General features: G+C 45.1%; 2 protein-coding genes across 2 annotated transcripts in view; both read left to right on the top strand.

Annotated features, from left to right (window-relative positions):
- Window positions 1-721: 721 nt before the first annotated feature.
- Window positions 722-11,526, top strand: LOC135570244 (chromosome transmission fidelity protein 18 homolog). Its single transcript, XM_065016351.1, has 4 exons — window positions 722-952; window positions 3,048-3,197; window positions 11,069-11,088; window positions 11,496-11,526. The coding sequence occupies exons 1-4, from the start codon at window positions 752-754 to the stop codon at window positions 11,524-11,526; spliced, it is 402 nt and encodes a 133-aa protein (XP_064872423.1). The 5' UTR covers window positions 722-751.
- Window positions 11,527-12,127: 601 nt separating this feature from the next.
- Window positions 12,128-23,261, top strand: part of LOC135570243 (chromosome transmission fidelity protein 18 homolog) — a 36,004-nt gene continuing 24,870 nt past the window's right edge. The window contains exon 1 of the mRNA XM_065016350.1: window positions 12,128-12,299. Within this exon, the coding sequence (XP_064872422.1) occupies window positions 12,247-12,299 (53 nt within the window). The 5' untranslated portion in view covers window positions 12,128-12,246. The remainder of the gene's footprint in view (window positions 12,300-23,261) is intronic.

Genomic DNA, 23,261 nt, shown 5'->3' with positions numbered 1-23,261 from the left:
CATCTGTCGTTATGTGGATGAGATGTAGTCTGGATAATGTGTATCCTGGTAGATGTGTTCCAGATTACTTTTTAAATTGAGAAATCTAATCAGAGAACATGTTGCCATTGGGACCTAACCTCTATTAATATCTCTCCCTCCTCCCTCCTCGATCTCTCTCTGTCTCTCTCTCTTTCTCTTTCCCCCTCTCTCTCTCTTTCTCTTTCCCCCTCTCTCTCTCTCTCTCTCTCTCTCTCTCTCTCTCTCTCTCCCTCTCTCTCTCTCTTCCCCTCTCTCTCTCTCTTCCCCTCTCTCTCTCTCTTTCCCCCTCTCTCTCTCTCTTCCCCTCTCTCTCTCTCTTCCCCTCTCTCTCTCTCTCTTTCCCCCTCTATCTCTCTCTCTCTCTCTCTCTCTCTCTCTCTCTCTGTCCCTCCTCCTCCTCCATCTCTCGCTCTGTCTCTCTCTCTCTCTCTCTTTCCCTCTCTCTCTCTCTCGCTCTGTCTCTCTCTCTCTCTCTCTTTCCCCCTCTCTCTGTCTCTCCCTCCTTCTCTTTCTCTCTCTCTCTCTCTCTCTCTCTCTCTCTCCCTCTCTCTCTCTCTCGCTCTGTCTCTCTCTCTCTCTCTCTTTCCCCCTCTCTCTCTCTCTGTCTCTCCCTCCTCTCTCTCTCTCTCTCTCTCTCTCTTTCTCCCTCCTTCTCTCTCTCTCTCTCCCTCTCCCCTCGCCCCCTTCTCTCTCTCTCTGTTCCCAGGGTCTCTATGATAACTTCCTGTCTATGCGTGTGAAGGACCCCGGTCTTGGCAGAGTGTGTCAGGCTCTGGATTGGTTGGGCTTCTCAGACGGGTTGACCCAGGCCATGCTGCAAGGACAAAACTTCTCTCTGCTGCGATACCAGCCCTTCCTCCCCGCAGCTTTCCACTTCCTATTTGCTCACACACACGTCCCCCGCATCAACTACCCCCACAGCCAGTACGAGGTACACACACAAAGCCTGGGCTTAGATAGAATGTGGTGTTCCTCTGGGTTCTATTCTAGGAATAGATAGAATGTGGTGTTCCTCTGGGTTCTATTCTAGGAATAGATAGATAGAATGTGGTGTTCCTCTGGGTTCTATACTAGGAATAGATAGATAGAATGTGGTGTTCCACAGGGTTCTATTCTAGGAATAGATAGATAGAATGTGGTGTTCCTCAGGGTTCTATACTAGGAATAGTTCCTCTGGGAATTCTATGTGGTGTTCTCTGGGTTCTATTCTAGGAATAGATAGATAGAATGTGGTGTTCCTCAGGGTTCTATTCTAGGAATAGATAGAATGTGGTGTTCCTCTGGGTTCTATTCTAGGAATAGATAGAATGTGGTGTTCTTCAGGGTTCTATTCTAGGAATAGATAGATATAATGTGGTGTTCCTCAGGGTTATATTCTAGGAATAGATAGATAGAATGTGGTGTTCCTCAGGGTTCTATACTAGGAATAGATAGATATAATGTGGTGTTCCTCTGGGTTCTATTCTAGGAATAGATAGATAGAATGTGGTGTTCCTCTGGGTTCTATTCTAGGAATAGATAGATAGAATGTGGTGTTCCTCAGGGTTCTATTCTAGGAATAGATAGAATGTGGTGTTCCTCTGGGTTCTATTCTAGGAATAGATAGAATGTGGTGTTCTTCAGGGTTCTATTCTAGGAATAGATAGATATAATGTGGTGTTCCTCAGGGTTATATTCTAGGAATAGATAGATAGAATGTGGTGTTCCTCTGGGTTCTATTCTAGGAATAGATAGAATGTGGTGTTCCTCAGGGTTCTATTCTAGGAATAGATAGATAGAATGTGGTGGTCCTCAGGGTTCTATTCTAGATCCTCTGTTATTTCAGCCATAGCTCTCTATAATAATTTATCGTCCCTTTCTCTTCCCGCTTCTCTCCTCTCTTCCCCTTCTCTCCTCTCTACCTCCCCATCTCTCCTCTCTACCGCCTCTCTCTCCTCTCTACCTGCTCTCTCCACTATCTTCCCCCTTCTCTCTTCCCCCTTCTCTCCTCTCTACCGCCCCATCTCTCCTCTCTACCGCCTCTCTCTCCTCTCTACCTGCTCTCTCCACTATCTTCCCCCTTCTCTCTACCGCCTCTCTCTCCTCTCTACCTGCTCTCTCCACTATCTTCCCCCTTCTCTCTTCCCCCTTCTCTCCTCTCTACCGCCCCATCTCTCCTCTCTACCGCCTCTCTCTCCTCTCTACCTGCTCTCTCCACTATCTTCCCCCTTCTCTCTTCCCCCTCTCTCCTCTCTTCCCCTTCTCTCCTCTCTACCTCCCCATCTCTCCTCTCTACCGCCTCTCTCTCCTCTCTACCTGCTCTCTCCACTATCTTCCCCTTCTCTCTTCCCCTCTCTCTCTCTTCCCCTTCTCTCCTCTCTACCTCCCCATCTCTCCTCTCTACCGCCCCTCTCTCCCTCTCTACCTGCTCTCTCCACTATCTTCCCCCTTCTCTCTTCCCCCTCTCTCCTCTCTTCCCCCTCGCTCCTCTCTTTCCCCTCTCTCCTCTTCACCCTCTCTCCTCTCCTCTCTTCCCCCTCGCTCCTCTCTTCCCCCTCGCTCCTCTCTTCCCCCTCTCTCCTCTCTTCCCCCTCTCCTCTCTTCCCCCTTCTCCCTTTCCCCTCTCTCCTCTTCACCTCGCTCCTCTCTTCCCCCTCGCTCCTCTCCTCTCTTCCCCATCTCTCCTCTCCTCTCTTCCCCATCTCTCCTCTCCTCTCTTCCCCATCTCTCCTCTTCTTCCCCATCTCTCCTCTCCTCTCTTCCCCATCTCTCCTCTTCACCCTCTCTCCTCTCCTCTCCTCTCTTCCCCCTCGCTCCTCTCTTCCCCTCCTCCTCTCTTCCCCCTCTCCTCTCTTCCCCATCTCTCCTCTCCTCTCTTCCCCTCTCCTCTCCTCCCCTCTCTTCTTCCCTCTCCTCTCTTCCCCCTCCTCCTCTCTTCCCCCTCTCTCTCCTCTCCTCTCTTCCCCATCTCTCCTCTCCTCTCTTCCCCATCTCTCCTCTCCTCTCTTCCCCATCTCTCCTCTCCTCTCTTCCCCATCTCTCTCCAGGCTCTAACTAAGACCTCAGCCAGCAGGAACGCTCTGGCGGCCATGTTGTCTGAAGTCCCAGCATGCATCAGGACTAGAGTCAGTGAGCTTAGTCTCAGTCTGGACATCCTTTCTCTCCTGCTGGATATCATCTGTCCTAAACTACGACCTGTAGGTACACACACACACACACACAGACACACACACACACACACACACACACACACATTAGTAGGTACATACACTCACTGGATATTATCTGTCCTAAACTATGACCTGTAGATACACACACTGGATATTATCTGTCCTAAACTATGACCTGTAGATACACACACTGGATATTATCTGTCCTAAACTATGACCTGTAGATACACACACTGGATATTATCTGTCCTAAACTATGACCTGTAGGTACACACACTGGATATTATCTGTCCTAAACTATGACCCGTAGATACACACACTGGATATTATCTGTCCTAAACTATGACCTGTAGGGACACACACTGGATATCATCTGTCCTAAACTACGACCTGTAGGTACACTCACTGGATATTATCTGTCCTAAACTATGACCTGTAGGGACACACACTGGATATTATCTGTCCTAAACTACGACCTGTAGGTACACACACTGGATATTATCTGTCCTAAACTATGACCTGTAGATACACACACTGGATATTATCTGTCCTAAACTATGACCTGTAGATGCACACACTGGATATTATCTGTCCTAAACTATGACCTGTAGATACACACACTGGATATTATCTGTCCTAAACTATGACCTGTAGGTACACACACTGGATATTATCTGTCCTAAACTATGACCCGTAGATACACACACACACTGGATATTATCTGTCCTAAACTATGACCTGTAGGGACACACACTGGATATTATCTGTCCTAAACTATGACCTGTAGGGACACACACACACTGGATATTATCTGTCCTAAACTACGACCTGTAGGTACACACACACACTGGATATTATCTGTCCTAAACTACGACCTGTAGGGACACACACTGGATATTATCTGTCCTAAACTATGACCTGTAGGTACACACACTGGATATTATCTGTCCTAAACTATGACCTGTAGGTACACACACTGGATATTATCTGTCCCAAACTATGACCTGTAGGTACACACACTGGATATTATCTGTCCCAAACTATGACCTGTAGGTACACACACTGGATATCATCTGTCCTAAACTACGACCTGTAGGTACACTCACTGGATATTATCTGTCCTAAACTATGACCTGTAGGGACACACACTGGATATTATCTGTCCTAAACTACGACCTGTAGGTACACTCACTGGATATTATCTGTCCTAAACTATGACCTGTAGGGACACACACTGGATATTATCTGTCCTAAACTACGACCTGTAGGTACACACACTGGATATTATCCTGTAGGTACACACACACTGGATATTATCTGTCCTAAACTATGACCTGTAGGTACACACACTGGATATTATCTGTCCCAAACTATGACCTGTAGGTACACACACTGGATATTATCTGTCCTAAACTATGACCTGTAGGTACACTCACTGGATATTATCTGTCCTAAACTATGACCTGTAGGGACACACACTGGATATTATCTGTCCTAAACTACGACCTGTAGGTACACACACTGGATATTATCTGTCCTAAACTATGACCTGTAGATACACACACTGGATATTATCTGTCCTAAACTATGACCTGTAGGTACACACACTGGATATTATCTGTCCTAAACTATGACCTGTAGGTACACACACTGGATATTATCTGTCCTAAACTATGACCTGTAGGTACACACACACACTGGATATTATCTGTCCTAAACTATGACCTGTAGGGACACACACTACACACACACACACACTGGATATTATCTGTCCTAAACTATGACCTGTAGGGACAAACTACACACACTGGATATTATCTGTCCTAAACTATGACCTGTAGGTACACACACTGGACTGGATATTATATTATCTGTCCTAAACTATGACCTGTAGGTACACACACTGGATATTATCTGTCCTAAACTATGACCTGTAGGTACACACACTGGATATTATCTGTCCTAAACTATGACCTGTAGGTACACACACACTGGATATTATCTGTCCTAAACTATGACCTGTAGGTACACACACTGGATATTATCTGTCCTAAACTATGACCTGTAGGTACACACACTGGATATTATCTGTCCTAAACTATGACCTGTAGGTACACACACTGGATATTATCTGTCCTAAACTATGACCTGTAGGTGGATACACACACACACTGGATATTATCTGTCCTAAACTATGACCTGTAGGTACACACACACTGTCCCAAACTATGACCTGTAGGTACACACACACTGGATATTATCTGTCCTAAACTATGACCTGTAGATACACACACTGGATATTATCTGTCCTAAACTACGACCTGTAGGTACACTCACTGGATATTATCTGTCCTAAACTATGACCTGTAGGTACACACACACACTGGATATTATCTGTCTGTCCTAAACTATGACCTGTAGGTACACACACTGGATATTATCTGTCCTAAACTATGACCTGTAGATACACACACTGGATATTATCTGTCCTAAACTATGACCTGTAGGTACACACACACTGGATATTATCTGTCCTAAACTATGACCTGTAGGTACACACACTGGATATTATCTGTCCTAAACTATGACCTGTAGGTACACACACACACTGGATATTATCTGTCCTAAACTATGACCTGTAGGTACACACACACACTGGATATTATCTGTCCTAAACTATGACCTGTAGGTACACACACACTGGATATTATCTGTCCTAAACTATGACCTGTAGATACACACACTGGATATTATCTGTCCTAAACTACGACCTGTAGGTACACTCACTGGATATTATCTGTCCTAAACTATGACCTGTAGGTACACACACTGGATATTATCTGTCCTAAACTATGACCTGTAGGTACACACACACACTGGATATTATCTGTCCTAAACTACGACCTGTAGGTACACACACACACACACTGGATATCATCTGTCCTAAACTATGACCTGTAGGTACACACACTGGATAATATCTGTCCTAAACTACAACCTGTAGGTACACACACACACTGGATATTATCTGTCCTAAACTATGACCTGTAGGTACACACACACTGGATATTATCTGTCCTAAACTACAACCTGTAGGTACACTCACTGGATATTATCTGTCCTAAACTACGACCTGTAGGGACACACACTGGATATTATCTGTCCTAAACTATGACCTGTAGATACACACACTCACTGGATATTATCTGTCCTAAACTATGACCTGTAGATACACACACTCACTGGATATTATCTGTCCTAAACTATGACCTGTACCTGTTGGTACACACATATTATCTGTCACTGGATATTATCTGTCCTAAACTATGACCTGTAGGTACACACACACTGGATATTATCTGTCCTAAACTATGACCTGTAGATACACACACTGGATATTATCTGTCCTAAACTATGACCTGTAGGGTACACACACTGGATATTATCTGTCCTAAACTATGACCTGTAGATACACACACTGGATATTATCTGTCCTAAACTATGACCTGTAGGTACATACACACACTGGATATTATCTGTCCTAAACTATGACCTGTTGGTACACACACACACTGGATATTATCTGTCCCTAAACTATGACCTGTATGTAATCACACATCTGCAAACTGGATGATGGTATCTTGTGGCTAAACTATGACCTGTAGGGACACACACTGGATATTATCTGTTACCTAAACTATGACCTGTCAGGAAGTAGGATACAGTTTCAGACTGGATATTATCTGGTCCTAAACTATGACCTGTAGTACACACACATGATATTATCTGTCCTAAACTACAACCTGTAGGTACACTCACTGGATATTATCTGGAAAGGGCTAAACTATCTGTTGGGGCGGTATGCGGGTGACCTGTGTATAGGGTTCACACACTGGATATTATCTGTCCAGCCTAAACTTCATGACCTGTAGGTACACACACACACTGGATATTATCTGTCCTAAACTATGACCTGTATGTACACACACACTCAGTGGATATTATCTGTCCTAAACTATGACCTGTAGGGACACACACTGGATATTATCTGTCCTAAACTTGACCTGTAGATACACACACATCACTGGATATTATCTGTCCTAAACTATGACCTGTAGGTACACACACTGGATATTATCTGTCCTAAACTATGACCTGTAGGGACACACAAGGATATTATCTGTCCTAAACTATGACCTGTAGATACACACACTCACTGGATATTATCTGTCCTAAACTATGACCTGTAGGGACACACACTGGATATTATCTGTCCTAAAAACTACGACCTGTAGGTACACACACTGGATATTATCTGTCCTAAACTATGACCTGTAGATACACACACTCACTGGATATTATCTGTCCGTAAACTCGACCTGTAGGTACACACACACACTGGATATTATCTGTCCTAAACTATGACCTGTTGTTGTTGTCCTGGGCACCCATGGCCAGGTCTCTAACCTCTTCCCTATAGGCTGTCTCATCGTTGTCGGTAATCAGGCCTGTTGTCATCTGCAAACTTAATGATGGTGTTGGAGTCTTGCCTGGCTGTGCAGTCATGGGTGAACAGGGAGTACAGGAGGGGACTGAGCACACTGCACCCCTGAGGGGCCCCCCGTGTTGAGGATCAGCGTGGCGGATGTCTTGTCTTGTTCATCCACCTCTGGCCTGCTCGCCTCCCTACCACTGAGGAAGTACAGTTCCCGCTCAGCCCAGTCAAAACTGTTCGCTGCTCTGGCCCCCAATGGTGGAACAAACTCCCTCACGACGCCAGGACAGTTCGGAGGTCAATCACCACCTTCCCTTTCGGAGACACCTGAAACCCCACCTCTTTAAGGAATACCTAGGATAGGATAAAGTAATCCTTCTCCCCTCCCCCCCTTAAAAGACCTAGATGCACTATTGTAAAGTGGCTGTTCCACTGGATGTCATAAGGTGAAAGCACCAATTTGTAAGTCGCTCTGGATAAGAGTGTCTGCTAAATGACTCTAAATGTAAATGTAAATGTTGTTACCTACCCTCACCATCTGGGGGCGGGCCGTCAGGAAGTCCAGGATCCAGTTGCAGAGGGAGGTGTTTAGTCCCAGGGTCCTGAGCTTAGTGATGAGCTTTGAGGTCCAGGATCCAGTTGCAGAGGGAGGTGTTTAGTCCCAGGGTCCTGAGCTTCAGTGATGAGCTTGGAGGTCCAGGATCCAGTTTGCAGAGGAGGTGTTATTAGTCCCAGGGTCCCTGAGCTTAGTGATGAGCTTTGAGGTCCTGGAATCCAGTTGCAGTTGGGAGGTGTTTAGTCCCAGGGTACTAGCTTAGTGATGAGCTTTGTGGGCACTTGGTGTTGACCACTGATCTGTAGTCAATGAACAGCATTACCCAGAGCGACTTACAGAGTGGTGCGTTCATCTTATGACATCCATAGATGTTCCTTTTGTCCAGGTAGGAAAGGGCAGTGTGGAGTGCAATAGGATTGTGTCATCTGTGTATCTGTTGGGGCGGTATGCGAGGTGGAGTGGGTGTATAGGGTTCCCTGGGAGGATGGTGTTGTGAGCCATGACCAGCCTTTCAGAGCACTTCATGGCTACAGACGTGAGTGCCACGGGGTGGTAATCAATTAGCCAGCTTACCTTTACTTTCTTTGGGCACAGGGGACTATGGTGGTCTGCTTTAAACAAGTAGCTATTACACACTCAGTCAGGAAGAGGTTGAGAATGTCATTGAAGGCACTTGCCAGTTGGTCCAGGCTCTGAGTACTCGTCTTGGTAATCCGTCTGAATCTTGACCTGTTTAGAGGTCTTGTTCATGAATCCAGGAATACCGAGTCTTTATCACACAGTCATCCAGAACAGCTGGTGCTGTCAGGTACTTCCTGCTTCAGTGTTGCTTGCCTCGAAGCAGCATAAAAGGCATTTAGGTTTTGCCAAATGAGGTAGGCTCGCGTCACTGGGCAAGCTTTTCCCGTGCTCTGGTCTCCTTTCGTGACATCCGTAAAAGTTCAGTCAGGTCACTGGGCAGCTCCCGGCTCAGTCTCCCTTCTGGATTCAGTGTCTTGTTTGTCAGGTTTTAGGCGTCACTGGGCAGCTCCCGGCTCGGTCTCCTTCGTTTAGTCCGTGGTTGAGTTCGTCCAGGTCGCGTCACTGGACAGCTCCCGGCTCGGTCTCCCTTCGTAGTCCGTAATAGTTCGTCAGGTCACGTCACTGGGAGAGCTCCCGGCTCGGTCTCCTTTGTAGTCCGTAATAGTTTTATACAGCTGGTTGAGAGGCGTCACTGGGCAGCTCAGTCTTGTTTATGGTCTCCCTTCGTCTTAGTCCGTAATAGTTTGTCAGGTCGCGTCACTGGGCAGCTCCCGGCTCGGTCTCCCTTCGTAGTCTGTAATAGTTCGTCAGGTCACTGGGCAGCTCCCGGCTCGGTCTCCTTTCGTAGTCTGTAATAGTTCGTCAGGTCGCGTCACTGGGCAGCTCCCGGCTCGGTCTCCCTTCGTAGTCCGTAATAGTTCGTCAGGTAGGCGTCACTGGGCAGCTCCCGGCTCGGTCTCCCTTTGTAGTCCGTAATAGTTCGTCAGGTCACTGGGCAGCTCCCGGCTCGGTCTCCCTTCGTAGTCCGTAATAGTTCGTCAGGTCGTCACTGGGCAGCTCCCGGCTCGGTCTCCCTTTGTAGTCCGTAATAGTTCGTCAGGTCACTGGGCAGCTCCGGCTCGGTCTCCCTTCGTAGTCCGTAATAGTTCGTCAGGTCACTGGGCAGCTCCGGCTCGGTCTCCCTTCGTAGTCCGTAATAGTTCGTCAGGTCACTGGGCAGCTCCCGGCTCGGTCTCCCTTAACAGTAGTCCGTAATAGTTCGTCAGGTCAGGCGTCACTGGGCAGCTCCCGGCTCGGTCTCCCTTCGTAGTCCGTAATAGTTCGTCAGGTCGCGTCACTGGGCAGCTCCCCAGTCTCCCTTTGTAGTCCGTAATAGTTCGTCAGGTCACTGGGCAGCTCGCGGCTCGGTCTCCCTTCGTAGTCCGTAATAGTTCGTCAGGTAGGCGTCACTGGGCAGCTCCTGGCTCGGTCTCCCTTCGTAGTCCGTAATAGTTCGTCAGGTCGCGTCACTGGGCAGCTTGCGGCTCGGTCTCCCTTCGTAGTCCGTAATAGTTTGCCCTTCCACATCCGACGAGCATCAGAATCGGTGTAGGATTTAATCTTAGTCCTGTATTGACGCTTTGCCTGTTTGATGCATCGCATGATTTCTTATTAGTGTCCGGATTAGTATCCCTCTCCGCAGCTCTAGCCTTTAGCTCGGTGTGGATGTTACCTGTAATCCATAGCTTCTGGTTGGGAAATGTACGTACGGTCACTGTGGGGACGACGTCATCGATGCACTTATTGATCAAGCTGGTGACTGATGTGGGATACTCCTCAGTGCCATTGGATGAATCCAGGAATATATTCCAGTCTGTGCTGCCAAAACAGTCCTGTAGTTTAGCATCTGCGTTATCTGACCACTTCCGTATTGAACCAGTCACCGGTACTTCCTGCTTTAATTTTTCTCTCCTTGTAAGCAGGAATCAGGAAGATATAATTATGGTATGTTTTGCCAAATGGAGGGCGGGGGAAAGCGGGTATGAATCTCTGTTGTATGCATCTCCCAACTGTGTGTAATGTAACAGGTGGTCTGTTTTTTTCCCCCCCTGGTTCACACACTGTTGAATAACAGGTGTGTGTTTCTGTGTGTCCAGGTGAACCCCCAACTGTTCAGGGGGGTCAGGTGTTGAATAACAGGTGTGTGTTTCTGTGTGTTGAACCCCCAACTGTTCAGGGGTCAGGTGTTGAATAACAGGTGTGTGTTTCTGTGTGTCCAGGTGAACCCCCAACTGTTCAGGGGGGGGTCAGGTGTTGAATAACAGGTGTGTGTTTCTGTGTGTCCAGGTGAACCCCCAACTGTTCAGGGGGGGGTCAGGTGTTGAATAACAGGTGTGTGTTTCTGTGTGTCCAGGTGAACCCCCATCTGTTCAGGGGGGTCAGGTGTTGAATAACAGGTGTGTGTTTCTGTGTGTCCAGGTGAACCCCCATCTGTTCAGGGGGGGGTCAGGTGTTGAATAACAGGTGTGTGTTTCTGTGTGTCCAGGTGAACCCCCAACTGTTCAGCGACAGAGTTGAAACAGCAGCTGTGTTGCTCTGATTCACACCATGATCTCCTATAACCTGTCCTACCCCCAGACAGGTGTTGAATAACAGAACTGTGTGTCCAGGATGGACAATGTTGTCTAGGTGTTCTGGAGCCGGTGAGTCACACACTGTGTGTCCAGGTGAACCCCCACTGTTCACACACTGTGTGTCCACCCCCACTGTTCAGCGACAGAGAGAAACACACACACACACTCTAAAACACACACACAGGACACCTAAACACACACACACACACACCACAAAACACAACACACGAACACACACACACACCTAAAACACAAACACACACACACACACACACCTAAAACACAAACACACACACACACACCTAAAACACAAACACACACACACACACACCTAAAACACAAACACACACACACACACACACCTAAAACACAAACACACACACACACACACCTAAAACACAAACACACACACACACACACCTAAAACACAAACACACACACACACACACCTAAAACACAATTGTGTGTGTGTCTGTGTGTGTGTGTGTGTGTGTGTGTGTGTGTGTGTCTGTGTTTGTGTGTGTGTGTGTCTGACTGTATGTGTGTGTGTGTGTCTGACTGTATGTGTGTGTGTGTGTGTAGGCGTGTGGAACAGGTGGTCTGTTTCCCAGGCTTGCCCCCCCACAGACAGCTGACCTACCAGATGTATGTGTGTGTGTGTGTGTGTGTGTGTGTGTGTGTGTGTGTGTAGGCGTGTGGAACAGGTGGTCTGTTTCCCAGGCTTGCCCCCCCACAGACAGCTGACCTACCAGATGTATGTGTGTGTGTGTGTGTGTGTGTGTGTGTGTGTGTGTGTGTGTGTGTAGGCGTGTGGAGCAGGTGGTCTGTTTCCCAGGCTTGCCCCCCCACAGACAGCTGACCTACCAGACCAAACAGACGATCAGCAGAGAGATGGACCAGGAGAGGATGAGGAGAGCAGAGTCCCTGATGCTGCTACGCAACCCACACACGGTCAGACACACTCACACACACCCACACACGGTCAGACACACCCACACACACCCACACACGGTCAGACACACCCACACACACCCACACACGGTCAGACACACCCACACACACCCACACACAGTCAGACACACCCCACACACACCAGACACACCCACACACACACACGGTCAGACAGAGACACACTCACACGGTCACGGTCAGACACACTCACACACACAGTCAGACACACTCACACGGTCAGACACAGTCAGACACACTCACACGGTCAGACACACTCACACGGTCAGACACACTCACACGGTCAGACACACTCACACGGTCAGACACACCCACACACACCCACACACAGTCAGACACACCCACACACACCCACACACAGTCAGACACACTCACACGGTCAGACACACAGACACACTCACACACACCACACACGTCAGACACACTCACACACCCACACACGGTCAGACACACTCACACACACCCACACACGGTCAGACACACGGTCACACACACACACACACCACACACAGACACACTCACACGGTCAGACACACACATACACACCCACACACGTCAGACACACTCACACGGTCAGACACACTCACACACCCACACACGGTCAGACACACTCAGACACACTCACACGGTCAGACACACTCACACACAGACACACTCACACGGTCAGACACACTCACACACACCCACACACGGTCAGACACACCCACACACACCAGACACAGTCATACACACCCACACACGGTCAGACACACTCACACACACCCACACACACCCAGACACACTCCACACACACCCACACTCAGGCACACACACGGTCAGACACACCCACACACGGTCAGACACACACACCCACACACGGTACACACCCACACACGGTCAGACACACTCACACACACCCACACACGGTCAGACACACTCACACACACCCACACACACCCACACACACCCACACACGGTCAGACACACTCACACACACACACACACACCACACACACACCCACACACGGTCAGACACACTCACACACACCCACACACGGTCAGACACACGGTCAGACACACTCACACACACCCACACACGGTCAGACACACTCACACACCCACACACGGTCAGACACACACACACACCACACACACACGGTCAGACACACTCACACACCCCACACACGGTCAGACACTCACACACACACACGGTCAGACACACCACACACACCCACACACGGTCAGACACCACACACACCCACACACGGTCACACACACCACACACACGGTCAGACACACTCACACACACCCACACACGGTCAGACACACACACACACACACACACACACCCACACACGGTCAGACACACTCACACACACACCCACACACACCCACACACGGTCAGACACACTCACACACACCCACACACGGTCAGACACACTCACACACACCCACACACGGTCAGACACACTCACACCCACACACGGTCAGACACACTCACCCACCACACACGGTCAGACACACTCACACACACCCACACACCACACACGGTCAGACACACCCACACACGGTCAGACACACCCACACACACCCACACACAGGTCACACACACACCCACACACGGTCAGACACACCCACACACGGTCAGACACACCACACACACGGTCAGACACACTCACACACACCCACACACCCATGGTCAGACACCCACACACACACACCCACACACACCCACACACGGTCAGACACACCCACACACACCCACACACGCACACACCCACCCACACACACACACACCCACACACACCCACACACAGTCAGACACACCCACACACACCCACACGGTCAGACAGACACACCACACACACGGTCAGACACCCACACACGGTCAGACACCCACACACGGTCAGACACCCACACACACACACACACACGGTCAGACACCCACACACGCACACACACACACACGGTCAGACACCCACACACGGTCAGACACCCACACACGGTCAGACACACACACACGGTCAGACACCCACACACGCACACACACACACACGGTCAGACACACACACACACACCAGAATGGATCATGGTGTGTAGGGTACCAGTGTTAGATTATAGAATGGATCATGGTGTGTACCAGTGTTAGATTATAGAATGGATCATGGTGTGTACCAGTGTTAGATTATAGAATGGATCATGGTGTGTAGGGTACCAGTGTTAGATTATAGAATGGATCATGGTGTGTAGGGTACCAGTGTTAGATTATAGAATGGATCATGGTGTGTACCAGTGTTAGATTATAGAATGGATCATGGTGTGTAGAATGTTAGATTATAGAATGGATCATGGTGTGTAGGGTACCAGTGTTAGATTATAGAATGGATCATGGTGTGTAGGGTACCAGTGTTAGATTATAGAATGGATCATGGTGTGTAGGGTACCAGTGTTAGATTATAGAATGGATCATGGTGTGTAGGGTACCAGTGTTAGATTATAGAATGGATCATGGTGTGTAGGGTACCAGTGTTAGATTATAGAATGGATCATGGTGTGTACCAGTGTTAGATTATAGAATGGATCATGGTGTGTAGGGTACCAGTGTTAGATTATAGAATGGATCATGGTGTGTAGGGTACCAGTGTTAGATTATAGAATGGATCATGGTGTGTAGGGTACCAGTGTTAGATTATAGAATGGATCATGGTGTGTAGGGTACCAGTGTTAGATTATAGAATGGATCATGGTGTGTAGGGTACCAGTGTTAGATTATAGAATGGATCATGGTGAATGGATCATGGTGGGTACCAGTGTTAGATTATAGAATGGATCATGGTGTGTAGGGGATACCAGTGTTAGATTATAGAATGGATCATGGTGTGTAGGGTACCAGTGTTAGATTATAGAATGGATCATGGTGTGTAGGGTACCAGTGTTAGATTATAGAATGGATCATGGTGTGTAGGGTACCAGTGTTAGATTATAGAATGGATCATGGTGTGTACCCAGTGTTAGATTATAGAATGGATCATGGTGTGTAGGGTACCAGTGTTAGATTATAGAATGGATCATGGTGTGTAGGGTACCAGTGTTAGATTATAGAATGGATCATGGTGTGTAGGGTACCAGTGTTAGATTATAGAATGGATCATGGTGTGTAGGGATCATGGTACCAGTGTTAGATTATAGAATGGATCATGGTGTGTACCAGTGTTAGATTATAGAATGGATCATGGTGTGTAGGGTACCAGTGTTAGATTATAGAATGGATCATGGTGTGTAGGGTACCAGTGTTAGATTATAGAATGGATCATGGTGTGTAGGGTACCAGTGTTAGATTATAGAATGGATCATGGTGTGTAGGGTACCAGTGTTAGATTATAGAATGGATCATGGTGTGTAGGGTACCAGTGTTAGATTATAGAATGGATCATGGTGTGTAGGGTACCAGTGTTAGATTATAGAATGGATCATGGTGTGTAGGGTACCAGTGTTAGATTATAGAATGGATCATGGTGTGTAGGGTACCAGTGTTAGATTATAGAATGGATCATGGTGTGTAGGGTACCAGTGTTAGATTATAGAATGGATCATGGTGTGTAGGGTACCAGTGTTAGATTATAGAATGGATCATGGTGTGTACCAGTGTTAGATTATAGAATGGATCATGGTGTGTAGGGTACCAGTGTTAGATTATAGAATGGATCATGGTGTGTAGGGTACCAGTGTTAGATTATAGAATGGATCATGGTGTGTAGGGTACCAGTGTTAGATTATAGAATGGATCATGGTGTGTAGGGTACCAGTGTTAGATTATAGAATGGATCATGGTGTGTAGGGTACCAGTGTTAGATTATAGAATGGATCATGGTGTGTATAGAATGGATCAGTGTTAGATTATAGAATGGATCATGGTGTGTACCAGTGTTAGATTATAGAATGGATCATGGTGTGTAGGGTACCAGTGTTAGATTATAGAATGGATCATGGTGTGTAGGGTACCAGTGTTAGATTATAGAATGGATCATGGTGTGTAGTGTTAGATTATAGAATGGATCATGGTGTAGGGTACCAGTGTTAGATTATAGAATGGATCATGGTGTGTACCAGTGTTAGATTATAGAATGGATCATGGTGTGTAGGGTACCAGTGTTAGATTATAGAATGGATCATGGTGTGTAGGGTACCAGTGTTAGATTATAGAATGGATCATGGTGTGGATCATGGGTACCAGTGTTAGATTATAGAATGGATCATGGTGTTATAGAATGGATCATGGTGTGTAGGGTACCAGTGTTAGATTATAGAATGGATCATGGTGTGTAGGGTACCAGTGTTAGATTATAGAATGGATCATGGTGTGTAGGGTACCAGTGTTAGATTATAGAATGGATCATGGTGTGTAGGGTACCAGTGTTAGATTATAGAATGGATCATGGTGTGGATCAGGTGTACCAGTGTTAGATTATAGAATGGATCATGGTGTGTAGGGTACCAGTGTTAGATTATAGAATGGATCATGGTGTGTACCAGTGTTAGATTATAGAATGGATCATGGTGTGTAGGGTACCAGTGTTAGATTATAGAATGGATCATGGTGTGTAGGGTACCAGTGTTAGATTATAGAATGGATCATGGTGTGTAGGGTACCAGTGTTAGATTATAGAATGGATCATGGTGTGTAGGGTACCAGTGTTAGATTATAGAATGGATCATGGTGTGTAGGGTACCAGTGTTAGATTATAGAATGGATCATGGTGTGTAGGGTACCAGTGTTAGATTATAGAATGGATCATGGTGTGTACCAGTGTTAGATTATAGAATGGATCATGGTGTGTAGGGTACCAGTGTTAGATTATAGAATGGATCATGGTGTGTACCAGTGTTAGATTATAGAATGGATCATGGTGTGTAGGGTACCAGTGTTAGATTATAGAATGGATCATGGTGTGTAGGGTACCAGTGTTAGATTATAGAATGGATCATGGTGTGTAGGGTACCAGTGTTAGATTATAGAATGGATCATGGTGTGTAGGGTACCAGTGTTAGATTATAGAATGGATCATGGTGTGTAGGGTACCAGTGTTAGATTATAGAATGGATCATGGTGTGTACCAGTGTTAGATTATAGAATGGATCATGGTGTGTGGTGGGTACCAGTGTTATAGAATGGATCAGGGTACCAGTGTTAGATTATAGAATGGATCATGGTGTGTAGGGTACCAGTGTTAGATTATAGAATGGATCATGGTGTGTAGGGTACCAGTGTTAGATTATAGAATGGATCATGGTGTGTGTTAGATTATAGAATGGATCATGGTGTGTACCAGTGTTAGATTATAGAATGGATCATGGTGTGTTAGGGTACCAGTGTTAGATTATAGAATGGATCATGGTGTGTAGGGTACCAGTGTTAGATTATAGAATGGATCATGGTGTGTAGGGTACCAGTGTTAGATTATAGAATGGATCATGGTGTGTAGGGTACCAGTGTTAGATTATAGAGAATGGATCATGGTGTGTAGGGTACCAGTGTTAGATTATAGAATGGATCATGGTGTGTAGGGTACCAGTGTTAGATTATAGAATGGATCATGGTGTGTACCAGTGTTAGATTATAGAATGGATCATCAGTGTTAGATTATAGTGGATCATGGTGTACCAGTGTTAGATTATAGAATGGATCATGGTGTGTAGGGTACCAGTGTTAGATTATAGAATGGATCATGGTGTGTAGGGTACCAGTGTTAGATTATAGAATGGATCATGGTGTGATTATAGAATGGATCAGTGTTAGATTATAGAATGGATCATGGTGTGTACCAGTGTTAGATTATAGAATGGATCATGGTGTGTAGGAATGGATCATGGTACCAGTGTTAGATTATAGAATGGATCATGGTGTGTAGGGTACCAGTGTTAGATTATAGAATGGATCATGGTGTGTACCAGTGTTAGATTATAGAATGGATCAGTGTTAGTGTTATTATAGAATGGATCATGGTGTGTAGGGTACCAGTGTTAGATTATAGAATGGATCATGGTGTGTAGGGTACCAGTGTTAGATTATAGAATGGATCATGGTGTGTAGGGTACCAGTGTTAGATTATAGAATGGATCATGGTGTGTAGGGTACCAGTGTTAGATTATAGAATGGATCATGGTGTGTAGGGTACCAGTGTTAGATTATAGAATGGATCATGGTGTGTAGGGTACCAGTGTTAGATTATAGAATGGATCATGGTGTGTAGGGTACCAGTGTTAGATTATAGAATGGATCATGGTGTGTACCAGTGTTAGATTATAGAATGGATCATGGTGTGTAGGGTACCAGTGTTAGATTATAGAATGGATCATGGTGTGTAGGGTACCAGTGTTAGATTATAGAATGGATCATGGTGTGTAGGGTACCAGTGTTAGATTATAGAATGGATCATGGTGTGTAGGGTACCAGTGTTAGATTATAGAATGGATCATGGTGTGTAGGGTACCAGTGTTAGATTATAGAATGGATCATGGTGTGTAGGGTACCAGTGTTAGATTATAGAATGGATCATGGTGTGTACCAGTGTTAGATTATAGAATGGATCATGGTGTGTACCAGTGTTAGATTATAGAATGGATCATGGTGTGTACCAGTGTTAGATTATAGAATGGATCATGGTGTGTAGGGTACCAGTGTTAGATTATAGAATGGATCATGGTGGGTACCAGTGTTAGATTATAGAATGGATCATGGTGTGTAGGGTACCAGTGTTAGATTATAGAATGGATCATGGTGTGTACCAGTGTTAGATTATAGAATGGACCAGTGTTAGATTATAGAATGGATCATGGTGTGTACCAGTGTTAGATTATAGAATGGATCATGGTGTGGGTACCAGTGTTAGATTATAGAATGGATCATGGTGTGTAGGGTACCAGTGTTAGATTATAGAATGGATCATGGTGTGTGGGTACCAGTGTTAGATTATAGAATGGATCATGGTGTGTAGGGTACCAGTGTTAGATTATAGAATGGATCATGGTGTGTTAGATTATAGAATGGATCATGGTGTGTAGGGTACAGTGTTAGATTATAGAATGGATCATGGTGTGTAGGGTACCAGTGTTAGATTATAGAATGGATCATGGTGGGTACCAGTGTTAGATTATAGAATGGATCATGGTGTGTAGGGTACCAGTGTTAGATTATAGAATGGATCATGGTGTGTAGGGTACCAGTGTTAGATTATAGAATGGATCATGGTGTGTAGGGTACCAGTGTTAGATTATAGAATGGATCATGGTGTGTAGGGTACCAGTGTTAGATTATAGAATGGATCATGGTGTGTACCAGTGTTAGATTATAGAATGGATCATGGTGTGTAGATTATAGAATGGATCAGTGTTAGATTATAGAATGGATCATGGTGTGTAGGGTACCAGTGTTAGATTATAGAATGGATCATGGTGTGTAGTGTTAGATTATAGAATGGATCATGTGTTAGTGTTATTATAGAATGGATCATGGTGTGTAGGGTACCAGTGTTAGATTATAGAATGGATCATGGTGTGTAGGGTACCAGTGTTACCAGTGTTAGATTATAGAATGGATCATGGTGTGTAGGTGTACCAGTGTTAGATTATAGAATGGATCATGGTGTGTAGGGTACCAGTGTTAGATTATAGAATGGATCATGGTGTGTAGGGTACCAGTGTTAGATTATAGAATGGATCATGGTGTGTAGGGTACCAGTGTTAGATTATAGAATGGATCATGGTGTGTAGGGTACCAGTGTTAGATTATAGAATGGATCATGGTGTGTAGGGTACCAGTGTTAGATTATAGAATGGATCATGGTGTGTAGGGTACCAGTGTTAGATTATAGAATGGATCATGGTGTGTAGGGTACCAGTGTTAGATTATAGAATGGATCATGGTGTGTAGGGTACCAGTGTTAGATTATAGAATGGATCATGGTGTGTACCAGTGTTAGATTATAGAATGGATCATGGTGTGTAGGGTACCAGTGTTAGATTATAGAATGGATCATGGTGTGTAGGGTACCAGTGTTAGATTATAGAATGGATCATGGTGTGTAGGGTACCAGTGTTAGATTATAGAATGGATCATGGTGTGTAGGGTACCAGTGTTAGATTATAGAATGGATCATGGTGTGTAGGGTACCAGTGTTAGATTATAGAATGGATCATGGTGTGTACCAGTGTTAGATTATAGAATGGATCATGGTGTGTACCAGTGTTAGATTATAGAATGGATCATGGTGTGTAGGGTACCAGTGTTAGATTATAGAATGGATCATGGTGTGTACAGTGTTAGATTATAGAATGGATCATGTTAGTTATAGAATGGATCATGGTGTGTACCAGTGTTAGATTATAGAATGGATCATGGTGTGTACCAGTGTTAGATTATAGAATGGATCATGGTGTGTAGGGTACCAGTGTTAGATTATAGAATGGATCATGGTGTGTACCAGTGTTAGATTATAGAATGGATCATGGTGTGTACCAGTGTTAGATTATAGAATGGATCCAGTGTTAGATTATAGAATGGATCATGGTGTGTACCAGTGTTAGATTATAGAATGGATCATGGTGTGTAGGGTACCAGTGTTAGATTATAGAATGGATCATGGTGTGTAGGGTACCAGTGTTAGATTATAGAATGGATCATGGTGTGTAGGGTACCAGTGTTAGATTATAGAATGGATCATGGTGTGTAGGGTACCAGTGTTAGATTATAGAATGGATCATGGTGTGTAGGGTACCAGTGTTAGATTATAGAATGGATCATGGTGTGTAGGGTACAGTGTTAGATTATAGAATGGATCATGGTGTGTAGGGTACCAGTGTTAGATTATAGAATGGATCATGGTGTGTAGGGTACCAGTGTTAGATTATAGAATGGATCATGGTGTGTAGGGTACCAGTGTTAGATTATAGAATGGATCATGGTGTGTAGGGTACCAGTGTTAGATTATAGAATGGATCATGGTGTGTAGGGTACCAGTGTTAGATTATAGAATGGATCATGGTGTGTAGGGTACCAGTGTTAGATTATAGAATGGATCATGGTGTGTAGGGTACCAGTGTTAGATTATAGAATGGATCATGGTGTGTTATAGAATGGATCCAGTGTTAGACCAGTTATAGAATGGATCATGGTGTGTAGGGTACCAGTGTTAGATTATAGAATGGATCATGGTGTGTAGGGTACCAGTGTTAGATTATAGAATGGATCATGGTGTGTATAGAATGGATCATACCAGTGTTAGATTATAGAATGGATCATGGTGTGTAGGGTACCAGTGTTAGATTATAGAATGGATCATGGTGTGTAGGGTACCAGTGTTAGATTATAGAATGGATCATGGTGTGTAGGGTACCAGTGTTAGATTATAGAATGGATCATGGTGTGTAGGGTACCAGTGTTAGATTATAGAATGGATCATGGTGATTATAGAATGGACCAGTGTTAGATTATAGAATGGATCATGGTGTGTACCAGTGTTAGATTATAGAATGGATCATGGTGTGTAGGGTACCAGTGTTAGATTATAGAATGGATCATGGTGTGTAGGGTACCAGTGTTAGATTATAGAATGGATCATGGTGTGTACCAGTGTTAGATTATAGAATGGATCATGGTGTGTAGGGAATGGACCAGTGTTAGATTATAGAATGGATCATGGTGTGTAGTTAGATTATAGAATGGACCAGTGTTTAGATTATAGAATGGATCATGGTGTGTGTACCAGTGTTAGATTATAGAATGGATCATGGTGTGTAGGGTACCAGTGTTAGATTATAGAATGGATCATGGTGTAGGGTACCAGTGTTAGATTATAGAATGGATCATGGTGTGTACCAGTGTTAGATTATAGAATGGATCATGGTGTGTAGGGTACCAGTGTTAGATTATAGAATGGATCATGGTGTGTAGGGTACCAGTGTTAGATTATAGAATGGATCATGGTGTGTACCAGTGTTAGATTATAGAATGGATCATGGTGTGGTAGGGTACCAGTGTTAGATTATAGAATGGATCATGGTGTGTAGGGTACCAGTGTTAGATTATAGAATGGATCATGGTGTGTAGGGTACCAGTGTTAGATTATAGAATGGATCATGGTGTGTAGGGTACCAGTGTTAGATTATAGAATGGATCATGGTGTGTAGGGTAGTGTTAGATTATAGAATGGATCATGGTGTGGGTACCAGTGTTAGATTATAGAATGGATCAGTGTTACCAGTGTTAGATTATAGAATGGATCATGGTGTGTAGGGTACCAGTGTTAGATTATAGAATGGATCATGGTGTGTAGGGTACCAGTGTTAGATTATAGAATGGATCATGGTGTGTACCAGTGTTAGATTATAGAATGGATCATGGTGTGTACCAGTGTTAGATTATAGAATGGATCATGGTGTGTAGGGTACCAGTGTTAGATTATAGAATGGATCATGGTGTGTACCAGTGTTAGATTATAGAATGGATCATGGTGTGTACCAGTGTTAGATTATAGAATGGATCATGGTGTGTAGGGTACCAGTGTTAGATTATAGAATGGATCATGGTGTGGGTACCAGTGTTAGATTATAGAATGGATCATGGTGTGTAGGATTATAGAATGGACCAGTGTTAGATTATAGAATGGATCATGGTGTGTAGGGTACCAGTGTTAGATTATAGAATGGATCATGGTGTGTAGGGTACCAGTGTTAGATTATAGAATGGATCATGGTGTGTAGGGTACCAGTGTTAGATTATAGAATGGATCATGGTGTGTACCAGTGTTAGATTATAGAATGGATCATGGTGTGTAGGGTACCAGTGTTAGATTATAGAATGGATCATGGTGTGTAGGGTACCAGTGTTAGATTATAGAATGGATCATGGTGTGTACCAGTGTTAGATTATAGAATGGATCATGGTGTGTAGGGTACCAGTG

Source organism: Oncorhynchus nerka, unplaced genomic scaffold, assembly GCF_034236695.1.
Source record: "Oncorhynchus nerka isolate Pitt River unplaced genomic scaffold, Oner_Uvic_2.0 unplaced_scaffold_1011, whole genome shotgun sequence".
In the NCBI taxonomy this organism is placed as follows: domain Eukaryota; kingdom Metazoa; phylum Chordata; class Actinopteri; order Salmoniformes; family Salmonidae; genus Oncorhynchus; species Oncorhynchus nerka.
This window is presented reverse-complemented; position numbering and strand designations above follow the sequence as displayed.

What these genes read in the sequence shown, in the direction of transcription:
- LOC135570244 (XM_065016351.1), top strand. Translation starts at nt 752, where the DNA reads ATGCGTGTGAAGGACCCCGGTCTTGGCAGAGTGTGTCAGGCTCTGGAT. An exon ending in ACCCCCACAGCCAGTACGAG is followed by an intron (nt 953 to 3,047) that starts GTACACACACAA and finishes ATCTCTCTCCAG; the next exon opens with GCTCTAACTAAGACCTCAGC. An exon ending in TCTGTCCTAAACTACGACCT is followed by an intron (nt 3,198 to 11,068) that starts GTAGGTACACAC and finishes CTGTGTGTCCAG; the next exon opens with GTGAACCCCCAACTGTTCAG.